Source organism: Salvelinus alpinus, chromosome 19 (genome assembly GCF_045679555.1).
Source record: "Salvelinus alpinus chromosome 19, SLU_Salpinus.1, whole genome shotgun sequence".
In the NCBI taxonomy this organism is placed as follows: domain Eukaryota; kingdom Metazoa; phylum Chordata; class Actinopteri; order Salmoniformes; family Salmonidae; genus Salvelinus; species Salvelinus alpinus.
Genome location: NC_092104.1, coordinates 20,463,945 through 20,475,944, shown reverse-complemented (window position 1 = coordinate 20,475,944; position 12,000 = coordinate 20,463,945). Strand labels below are relative to the sequence as shown.

Genomic DNA, 12,000 nt, shown 5'->3' with positions numbered 1-12,000 from the left:
TGACCAGTTTCCCAGTCTCTGCCAATGAAAACATCCCCACAGCACAATGCTGCCACCAACATGCTTTACTGTGGGGATAGTATTCTCGGGGTGAAAGAGGTGTTGGGTTTGCGCCATAGTGTTTTCCTTGATGGCCAAAAAGCTCAATTTTACTCTTGTCTGACCAGAGTACCTTCTTCCATATGTTTGGGGATTCTCCCACATGCTTTTTGGCACACATCAAACGTGTTTACCTATTTTTTTTCTTTAAGCAATGGCTTTTTTCTGGCCACTCTTCCATAAAGCCCAGCTCTGTGGAGTGTATGGCTTAAAGTGGTCCTATGGACAGACACTCCAATCTCCGCTGTGGAGCTTTGCAGCTCCTTCAAGGTTATATTTGGTCTCTATTGCTTCTCTGATTAATGCCCTCCTTGCTTGGTCTGTGAGTTTTGGTGGGTGGCCCTCTCTTGGCAGGTTTGTTGTGGTGCCATATTCTTTCAATTTTTTAATAATGGATTTAAACACCAAGGGGGATGAATACAGTTTCCTTTTCTATGTATAAGCAATCCATAGGCTTGTAGAAAAATAATTGAGTTGATGGTTAAAGAAAGATTTTTAAGCATTGAGACAATTGAGACATGGATTGTGTATGTTTGCCATTCAGAGGGTGAATGGACAAGACAAAATATTTAAGTCCCTTTGAACAGGGTATGGTAGTAGGTGCCAGGTGCACCGTTTGTGTCAAGAACTGGAACGCTGCTGGGTTTTTCAAGAATGTCCACCACCCAAAGGACATCCAGCCAACTTAACAACTGTGGGAAGCATTGGAGTCAATATGTACCAGCATCCCTGTGGAACGCTTCCACCACCTTGTAGAGTATAAATGACACACATCCTGTATAGCACAACACAAAACATTAGTCTGCAGGACAGTGTTAGACACCATAACCTATATCTGAGCCTCACAATCATCGAAAACTATTTTATTTTTCCTGCAGTCTGTACTTCAACTGTAAGTAAAGAAGCAATGAAACTGCCACTAGATGACGGTTGCATTTGACACTGACAATGCTTACTTAGTGAAACTGAAACCAATAAATAATTCTGACTGCTTCACATGTTCCTCATTTGCAAGAAGTATTTTCTGACAGTAAACCCTACATCACACAGGACTGTATTATCCGCTGCCCTGCATGACGGTGTCTCTAGAAAGTACTGTGGCTGAGAGGAGGTTGTCGATATCCTGGATGGTTTTGGAGGTTCTCTGGAGGGCCTCCGCGATGCTCTCGCTGACCGGCTCACAGTGGGCCACGTGCTCTTTAGAACCACAGCCCACCACTGTAGAACCCCTCTGGGCTTTAAGAAGATGACTGTTCTCCAACAGAACTGGGTAGAGCTGGTTAAAGAACACACATCATCCACTGGTTAGCCTATTGTTAATCAAGGACAGGTGCAGTGCCTTAAAATATTCATACCCCTTGACTTATTTTACATTGTGTAACAACCTGTATTTAAAATGGATTTAAAAAAATGTATTTTTCCCCCTCACCCATCTACACACACACAATACCTCTCAATGACAAAGTGAAAACATTCTCGTAGAAATCTTTGCTAATGTATTGAAAATTAAAAACAGAAATATCTAATTTACATAAGTATTCAAACCCCGAAGTCAATACTTTGTAGAAGCACCTTCGGCAGTGATTTCTGGTTAAATCTCTAAGCGCTTTCCACACCTGGATTGTGCAACATTTGCCCATTATTCTTTTATAAATTCTTCAAGCTCTGTCATATTGGTTGTTGATCATTGCTAGACAACCATTTTCAGGTCTTGCCATAGATTTGTTAAGTAGACATAAGTCAAAACTGTAACTCGGCCACTCAGTGAATGTTCCTGTCTTCTTGATAAGCAACTCCAGTATATATTTGGCCTTGTGATTTAGGTTATTCTCCTGGTGAAAAGTGAAATCACCTCCCAGTGTATGTTGGAAAGCAGACAACCAGATTTCTCTGGATTTAGCTCCATTCTGTTTATTTTTTATCCTGAAAATCTCCCCAGTGCTTAACTATTACAAGCATACCCATAACATAATGCAGCCACCACTATGCTTGAAAATATGGAGAGTGGTACTTAGTAATGTACGTAGTAATGCGTTGTATTGGATTTGCCCTAAACATAACACGTTGTATTCAGGAAAAATAGTTAATTGCTTTACCACATTTTCTACAGTATTACTTTAGTGCAATGTTGCAAACAGGATGTACAGTGCATTCTGAAAGTATTCAGACCCCTTCACTTTTTCCACATTTTGTTACATTACAGCCTTATTCTAAAATTTATGAAATACACCTTATTTACATAAGTATTCAGACCCTTTGCTATGAGACTCGAAATTGAGCTCAGGTGCATCCTGTTTCAAATGATCATCCTTGAGATGTTTCTACAACTTGATTGGAGTCTACCTGTAGTAAATTCAATTAATTTGAAAAAGGCACACACACCTGTTTATGTGAGGTCCCCCAGTTGACAGTGCATGTCAGAGCAAAAACCAAGCCATGAGGTCAAAGGAATTGTCCGTAGTGTTCCAAGACAGAATTGTGTCAAGGCATAGAAAAATGTCTGCAACATTGAAGGTCCCCAAGAACACAGTGGCCTCCATCATTCTTAAAATGGAAGAAGTTTGGAACCACCAAGACTCTTCCTAGAGCTGGCCGCCCGGGCAAACTCAGAAACACAGGGGAGAAGGGCCTTTGTCAGGGAGGTGACTAAGAAACAGATGGTCGCTCTGACAGAGCTCCAGAGTTCCTCTGTGGTGATGGGAGAACCTTCCAGAAGGACAACCATCTCTGCAGCACTTCACCAATCAGGCCTGTATGGTAGAATGGCCAGACGGAAGTCACTCCTCAGTAAAAGGCACGACAGCCCGCTTGGAGTTTTCCAAAAGGCACCTAAAGAAATCTCAGACCATGAGAAACAAGATTCTCTGGTCTGATGAAACCAAGATTGAACTCTTTGGCCTGAATGCCAAGCGTCACATCTGGAGGAAACCTGGCACCATCCCTAAGGTGAAGCATGGAGGTGGCAGCATCATGCCGTGGGCATGTTTTTCAGCGACAGTGACTGGGAGACAAGTCAGGATCGAGGGAAAGATGAACGGAGCAAAGTACAGAGAGATCCTTGATGAAAACCTGCTCCAGAGCGCTCAGGACCTCAGACTTGGGCAAAGGTTCACCTTCCAACAGGACAACAACCCTAACCACACAGCCAAGACAACGCAGAAGTGGCTTCGGGACACATCAGAGCCCGGACTTGAACCTGATTGAACATCTCTGGAGGGACCTGAAAATAACTGTTTAGCGATGCTCCCCATCCAACCTGATAGAGCTTGGGAGGATCTGCAGAGAAGAATGGGAGAAACTCCCCAAATACAGGTGTGTCAAGCTTGTAGCGTCATACCCAAGAAGACTCGAGGCTGTAATCACTGCCAAAGGTGCTTCAAACAAAGTACTGAGTAAAGGGTCTGAATACTTATGCAAATTTAATATTTCCATTTAATATTTTTAATACATTTGCAAAGAATTCTAATAACCTGTTTTTGCTTTGTCATTATGGGGTATTGTGTGTAGATCTGATGAGGGGAAAAAACTAAGCAATCCATTTTAGAATAAGGCTGCAATTAGGGATGCACAATATATCAGTGAGAATATCAGAAATTGGCCGATATCAGCTAAAAATACCAACATCCGCCCGATGTCTAGTTTAAGGCCGATGTGCAAAACCGATGTCAAAGCTGACGTGGATACGTATATAACGTAAATAGATGACGTAATGACGCCACGAAAAATACAGCGCTAGACAGAACAAAAGTAGAAAAACAGTAAGAGCACACTCACAACAACTCAACAAGTTCAAGTTGAGCAGTCATTTGAAAGATTAAGAACATTTCAGAGAGACAACTCAAAGGCGAAATCCATTAACGCCAAGATAATGTAATTCATTGCCCCTGACAATCAACCGTTCTCTGTCGTGGATGATGTTGGCTTTCGCCGACTAATCGAACAACGGTACACACTACCAAGTAACCGTGGGGTTAAAACGTAAAAAAGTACTCCAGGCTGTGAACAAGCGATTCGGTGGCATTCTCTCTGAGCCTCTTTACTGTGTCGCCACCATGCTCGATGCTGACAAGAAACAGGGTTCACGTGAAATGTTACATACACAGCTGGATAGAAACGGACACAGTGACAGTGCGCACCGAGCAAGAGAAGCCATGGACAGACAGAGCTGTAACTTCACTGCTTGTCATGTATGATGAAATCCTGGTATTGACTGAACAATTGAAGAACGAAACAGCACAGCAAGTGAAATAAATAGGTTTTGATTATGATTTACTGGTAATGGCGATGTACGTAAATGCCAACAAAATAACTTTTTGGTCAGTGTGGTGTGGTGTGTGTAACCTTTATTAAACTAGGCAAGTCATTTAAGAACAAATTCCTATTTACAATGACAGCCAAACACGGACGACGCTGGGCCAATTGTGCGCCGCCCTATGGGACTCCCAATCACAGCCGGATGTGATACAGCCTGGATGCGAACCAGGGACTGTAGTGACGCCTCTTGCACTGAGATGCAGTGCCTTAGACCGCTGCGTCCATGTGTGTGTTTAACTATTTAACTGTACTAGAATGCTTAAAAGGCAGCAAAAATGTAAATATCGGTTATCGGTATCGCTTTATTGGGCAAGGAAAATATCGGATATCGGCCCAAAATGTCATATCGGTGCATCCCTAGCTGTAACGTAACAACATTTTGAAAAAGTCTAGGTGTCTGAATAATTTCCCGAATGTTTTGGAATATGTGATTTATGTACAGGCTTCCTTCTTTTCACCTTGTCAATTAGGTTAGTATTGTGGAGTAACTACAATGTTGTTGAATCATCCTCAGTTTTCTACTATCACAGCCATTAAACTCTGTAACTGTTTTAAAGTCCCCATTGACCTCATGGTGAAATCCCTGAGCGGTTTCCTTCCTCTCTGGCAACTGAGTTAGGAAGGATGCCTGTAGGCCGTCACTGTAAATAAGAATTTGTTCTTAACTGACTTGCCCAGTTAAATAAAGGTTAAATGTATCTTTGTAGTGACTGGATGTATTGATACACCATCCAACGTGTAATGAATAACAATGCTCAAAGGGATATTCAATGTCTCCCCCCCATCTACAGTACCAATAGGTACCCTTCTTTGTGAGGCATTGGAAAACCTCCCTGGTCTTTGTGGTTGAATCTGTGTTTGAAATTCACTGCTCGACTGAGGGACCTTACAGTTAACTGTATGTGTGGGATACAGAGATGAGGTAGTCATTCAAAAATCATGTTAAACACTATTATTGCACAGAGTGAGTCCATGCAACGTATTATGTAACTTGTTAAGCACAATTTTACTCCTGAACTTATTTAGGCTAGTAATAACAAAGGGGTTGAATACTTGTTTCGAAAAACCTGATTCCACTTTGAGATTATCGGGTATTGTGTGTAGGCCAGTGACAAAAAAAATCTAAATGTAATCAATTTTAAATTCAGGCTGTAACACACAAAGTGTGGGGTCTGAATACTTTCTGAAGGCACTCTAGCTGTTAGCCTGGATGCATTAGCCTGGTCTGTTTCTTCCTAAGCCAATGTGGTGTTGTCTTGCTAAAGACAACGATGTAGAAAGTGTTGTAGAATTCAGAAACAGTTATGTACCCTACCCTGGCTTATTACCCATAAAAGCCACCCAGAATAGTGACACTAAGGATACAGTTGAAGCGTTTGATCTTCTCCAGCTCTTGAGCAACACAGTTAGGCCTGAAACAGAAGACAAATCATATTTTACTAAGCAAATAATTGCTATGATAGCAAGCGTAACACTTACACCATTTAAAAATACATTTCACTCAATACAACATAGCTGAGCATTAATGTCTAAACTTCGATGATTTTGGTACACAGACCTGCTTTATCTTACCTGCTTTGTCTTGTTTCAGTGATATTCATGTAACCAGACTCAGAAATGTGTACTTCCTGTACAAAGGGCTCTGAACTGGTCTCCTGCAGAGAGAGAAATACAATGCATCTCAATGCAGCAATACACAAACGACTAACACACACAACTGTATGGAGGGATGAAACATGTGCATGGTCTAACCTGCTTCAAGCAGCTCTGTGTAGCAGGGAGCTTTAGAGAGTGTCTGGCCTGGTTGTAGTACTTCAGGATCCTGTCAAAACAATGTTTCACTTTCAACTTTTAATGTTACATGCACAATTACAGTCAAATGCCTTTCTTCCAAACTCAAAAAAACTCAAAGGCAATAATATTGGAGGGTACTCATGAATAGAATTTGAAGTTAATATAGAATTGGCCACAACCATGAACAGTTTTGTTGATTTACAGTAATTAATAATTCAAATGTTACTGATGATTAATAACAAGGTAGTAGCACTGCCTGAAGTCTAGAGGTGTGCTAGCCGTAGTCATCAGAGGTGGTCCAGGTCTACGGCCGTACCTCACCTGCTGGCTCGAGTCACCATAGAGCACACAGAGTAGACCTGCCCAGGTGTGTCAGGGGGGAGGCTGCTCAGGTGGTACGTCACATCCTTTACCTGAGGGAAACACCAGAACATGAGCAATGCTATCAGTCGGTCCTAAAACATAACTACACACATACTGGAACTCCTATTAGATTTGTGTCAGCATCCCAAAACTGTTTAAGATTCCACAATTAATCATGGAAGCATCTGTAAAAGTCTGTACTGCCGTAAAATCTGTATGATATGGTAATAACAAAAGATGGCTTTCTACTGCATGTAAGCACATGCCAGGATATAGCCAGCATAAATGACATGACAGACTGCTACTCTGTGCAGGGTTCAAATTACAGGGTGTACACTGGGTAGCACAAGTCTTAAGGAAATATCAACAGCTATTGTACGGGCAAAAAGCGTGATTAGGTCAGGGTTTCTACTAGGAAAATGTGGAGCAGGACATTTGACCGAAAGGATTTTAATTTACAGGACATTTAAGATATTTACCGGACCCATCTGCATTGAGTGCGTAACCTGATTAGGACGTCCACTCAAGGTGCTCAGAATGACATCACATTTAGATAATTATTAATTCATATTAACAGAACACGTAAGTCCAGGATGCAACGATGTGCGGTCTTTAACGAATTCTGATTTGCACTTTGAAGATGTGAGAATAACTGTCCACATTTACTTTACCTCAGGAAACAAGACAAGCACCGAACCGCAAAAATCACTAGCCTGTCAATCTACTATCCCCATAGTAGAAAAGTTTACCTGTTCTATTGGTCAGCTTGTCGAGAAAGAAATAGCCATCTTCAAAACAGACTCTGGGACAGTTGTAGGACGATAGATCCTAAATTCATACAACCAATAAGACTAGGCTACATTGATTGTTTTTTAAGCTATTGAGTGATGCAACAGATTAGAACGTTTAACTTAAACTATTATTTCTTAACATTATATCAGCATTTTAAGAGATAGCAATGTGCACAAGGCAGTAGACTACGTGCAAATGTTCGTTCCATAATGCAATTAGCGGGAAAACACTGTTGTCAAAAGGGCACCGCACGTGAGCGGTTATATGTGACAGAGATGAAAATAGCCTTTCGAAAATGTAGAAAGAGGGTAGATCTAACATGGATCAACTAGCATGGTTTGCTAATATGACTATGATTGTGCTTTTGGCTACTGGACAATAAATAAAAGTTATATATATAAATTGCCTCCACGGACATGGTCCGAATTTGGCTAGGCTACTTTGAAGCAGGGTAAGACATGCCTCATACTATGTATTAAAACATTCAAGTTTCAAACAATGAAGTATATGTTTTCAAAATGCATACTGCCTCCAGCTCATTCCAAAGTGATGTGTGACACACTGATGAAGCCTGCCTTCCATTGCCTATGTTTGAGATGCTGCAGCATCTGACAGATTTTCCACTCAAAGGCTCTGTATCTGTATGCGTGTGATAAATAACATACATAATGAAAATGCTGTAAATACACCCCAATTATATTCCACTAAATTAGGCAAATTAACTTAAAGACCGATAAGCCTGACAAGTCGAATGTATTGACATCAACTGGTACAGTTGAAGTCGGAAGATTACAAACACTCATGTTGGAGTCAATAAAACTAGTTTTTCAGCCCCTCCACAATTTTTTTGTGAACAAACTATAGTTTTGGCAAGTCGGTTAGGACATCTACTTTGTGCATGACAAGTATTTTTCCAACAATTGTTTACAGACAGATTATTTCACTTATAATTCACTGTATCACAATTCCAGTGGGTCAGAAGTTTACATACACTAAGTTGACTGTGCCTTTAAACAGCTTGGAAAATTCCAGAAAATTATGTCATGGCTTTAGAAGCTTCTGATAGTCTAATTGACATAATTTGAGTCAATTGGAGGTGTACCTGTGGATGTATTTCAAGGCCTAACTTCAAACCCAGTGCCTCTTTGCTTGACATCATGGGAAAATCAAAAGAAATCAGCCAAGACCTCAGATTATTTTTTTGACCTCCACAAGTCTGGTTCATCCTTGGGAGCAATTTCCAAACGCCCGAAGGTACCACGTTTATCTGTACAAACAATAGTACGCAAGTATAAGCACCATGGGACCACGCAGCCGTCATAACGCTCAGGAAGGAGACGCGTTCTGTCTCCTAGAGATGAACATACTGTGGTGCGAAAAGTACAAAATAAACTGAAAACAACAGCAAAGGACCTTGTGAAGATGCTGGAGGTAACAGGTACAAAAGTATCTATATCCACAGTAAAACGAGTCCTATATTGACCTGAAAGGCCGCTCAGCAAGGAAGAAGCCACCGCTCCAAACCGCCATAAAAAAGACAGACTACAGTTTGCAACTGCACATGGGGACAAAGATCGTACTTTTTGGAGAAATGTCCTCTGGTCTGATGAAACAAAAATAGAACTGTTTGGCCATAATTACCATCGTTATGTTTTGAGGAAAAAGGGGGTGGCTTGCAAGCCGAAGAACATCATCCCAACCGTGAAGCATGGGGGTGGCAGCATCATGTTGTGAGGGTGCTTTGCTGCAGGAGGGACTGGTGCACTTCACAAAATACTTCCAAAGTTGTGGCAAAATGGCTTAAGAACAACAAAGTCAAGGTATTGGAGTGTCCATCACAAAGCCCTGACCTTAATCCTATAGAACATTTGTGGGCAGAAATTAAAGTGTGTGCGAGCAAGGAGACCTACAAACCTGACTTCGTTACACCCGCTCTGTCTGGAGGAATGTACCAAAATTCACCCAACTTATTGTGGGAAGCTTGTGGAAGGCTACCCGAAACGTTTGACCCAAGTTAAACAATTTAAAAGGCAATGCTACCAAATACTAATTGAGTGTATGTAAACTTCTGACCCACTGGAAATGTGATGAATGAAATAAAAGCTGAAATAAATAATTCTCTCTACTATTATTCTGAAATTTCATATTCTTAAAATAAAGTGGTGATCCTAACTGACCTAAGACAGGGAAGTTTTACTAGGATTAAATGCCAGGAATTGTGAAAAACTTAGTTTAAATGTATTTGGCTATGTATGTAAACTTCCGACTTCAAATGTATTTCCATCAATTAATAGGCTAAAAAGCAGTATTTCACAATGCGATTTTTTCTTCTCCCGGACAATTGGCCGGTGCCAATTTGATTAAATCGTCTTTTCTATTATTATTATTTTTTTTTTAATTGGCCAAAAGCCGGCTATTACCCGCTAACAGAAACCCTGGATTAGGTGACGTATTGTACCTCCCCAGGCCCAGGGCCAGCTCTGTGGTGAGTGAAGTAGCTGGCCAGCACTCCGTTAGACCTGATGACTGAACCATCCCCTGGAGAAACCTCCACAACTGGGATGGCTCCATCCACTATCCTGGACAGGAGAAACAGACAGACAGAATGTAATGATGATTAGACAGAAGAAAATAACTGGACACAAGGTTGGTCAACCACCATTTTTGAAACAGTTGAGATGTCACATGCTTTCTATGATGTATGAATACAGTATCTCATTAATCATCTATATAACAAGAAACAGTAGCCTGTTCAAATAAAGTCACGTGAATACGTATCATCCTGCAGAAAGGTACCTGTACAGCACCCCTTGGCACCACACCACTTTAACCAACTCTGTAGGGAGGTCTTGGTCTGCCTCCTGTTCATCTTGGACCAGAGAGTACCTGGACTTCCACCTACAGTAAAAATACATGCATCTCTATAGTTTACTGCTAGAGGTTTACATGCAGCTAATTATACACTACCAGTTTTGGCAGTAATATCTTTGTCTATTTTCATAAAATAAAATGAATCAATCAACCTGTGCTGATGAGGGGAAGGGCATCCGAGAGGCAGGGCTTGGGGCAGGTGAGACCTCCTCTCTCCTATTGATGTGTTTGTCATTGTCACTGCTCTCTCAGTCTGATCTCTCCCCCTGGCTGTCTCTTCTTCTGTCTCCCCCCTGTTCCTCTCTCCAGAGGGCGGCTGGGACTGGGCGTGCCAGAGGTGAAGGGCCAGAGACAGAGGGTAGCGCCACACCAGAGGAACAAAGGAGACAGAGTGGTGCTGGACCACTCTGGTGGACAGGTATACCGCTCCTTGCTTAGAATATACAAGTTTGTCAGAATAATAAAGAAACTTACCATTGGCTTCACACAACCACATTGACATTGTAATTAAAAATAAACATTCAAGAATCCAGAGCACTTTGAGCATTGCAAGCCTTACCTGTTGCTCAGCACAGGCGCTACTCTGTTGAGATGGAGTCTTTGGCCTACAGGTTTGGTTGTCTTGCTGTGTGTGTTCAGTGACAGACCTATTTGGGTCTCGGCTCCGAGGCCTGTGGTGTTGGTTGTGACTAAGTCTGCAGGTGAAGTTTACAGAGAACTCCTCTCCAGAGGAAGAAAGCAGCAGACTGGCACTCCGCTCCACTGAACTGACAACGATCTCTCGGTTCAATCCCACCTCAGCAGTACAGGAATAACATGCAGGCCACTCCACCTCAGGGTCAATGCTGAAGACCTGCTGTAAGACGAGGTGAAAAGCACAATCTCAATGGTGAAAGGTTAACTAGGTAGTTTCCTGTGGTAAGTGGACAACTGTGGGCAAAATAATGTCCTGTTAGACAGGGGAAATTGTGCGATGTGTATTTGATGATTTAAAAATGTCCCAATTACACAAAAATTAAGTGTAGGCATAATGTGGTAATTAATTTCTTTCTTCTGGAAAAAAACGAATAGTTAGCAAAACTGTGTTAGCTAGCTAGCTACCTTTCTGTGGTCGTCCGGGATGAGTTCTTCAGGCAGGTATGGTCGTGTTGCATACTCGTTCCTGAACTCCAAAGCACCAAGCATCAGGTCCTAGAATATTGACAAATCACGATTGGCAAACATATGGGTTGTTTTTATTATGAGATTGGGTTCTGCTGATGTTAGCTACCTTGTAGCTGCTGGTGGCGAACCTGGTCCTCTGTCGAACCTTCTCACTAGACTGAAGAGGATGTGCAGATCGTGCAGGGGCTTTCTCCAACATGAACTCCGAGCCACAGGGCGACAAGTGCAAACGGGAATCATCTACGTAACGGACGTCCACCGACTCATCCTTGTACATGATCATCAAACTGATATTAGTGTTGCTGCTGGTCATCATAAACGTTATTTTATATATTCTAGCTAGCTAGATAGTAAACCAAATCACGTTTAGGAGCGTTGTCAACAACAAAATTCCCGCTACATGAAAGTTGTGCTCCTATTGGCTGCTGCTGCTTCTTCTACTGCACATACTTTGACCAAAATGAGCATAGCGCCACCTACTGAGCTTTTCAGGTAACACGTATATTGAAAGAAGCCACACACTGCTAGACACACGAAATAAAAGTCCATCTGTAAATTATGCACTTCACTGGGTGGTGAAAGTGCACGGCGATCTTGATGCTC

At 41.8% G+C, this 12,000-nt stretch overlaps 1 protein-coding gene across 1 annotated transcript; it reads right to left on the bottom strand.

Moving 5' to 3' along the window:
- Positions 1–580: 580 nt before the first annotated feature.
- Positions 581–11,798, bottom strand: c19h5orf34 (chromosome 19 C5orf34 homolog). The gene is made up of 11 exons (XM_071352517.1): positions 11,504–11,798; positions 11,335–11,424; positions 10,793–11,089; positions 10,386–10,666; positions 10,159–10,260; positions 9,821–9,941; positions 6,529–6,620; positions 6,166–6,235; positions 5,986–6,068; positions 5,779–5,825; positions 581–1,365 (listed from the first exon to the last, which is right to left on the bottom strand). The coding sequence occupies exons 1-11, from the start codon at positions 11,711–11,713 to the stop codon at positions 1,157–1,159; spliced, it is 1,602 nt and encodes a 533-aa protein (XP_071208618.1). The 5' UTR covers positions 11,714–11,798; the 3' UTR covers positions 581–1,156.
- Between the last annotated feature and the right edge of the window lie 202 nt (positions 11,799–12,000).

Excerpts from the sequence above, each read along its gene's own strand:
- c19h5orf34 (XM_071352517.1), bottom strand. The coding sequence starts at position 11,713 with ATGATGACCAGCAGCAACACTAATATCAGTTTGATGATCATGTACAAG. Across the intron at positions 10,261-10,385 it reads CCTTCCCCTCATCAGCACAG|GTGGAAGTCCAGGTACTCTC; the intron begins GTTGATTGATTC and ends TTTTTACTGTAG. Across the intron at positions 6,621-9,820 it reads CTGGCCCTGGGCCTGGGGAG|GTAAAGGATGTGACGTACCA; the intron begins GTACAATACGTC and ends TGTTTCCCTCAG.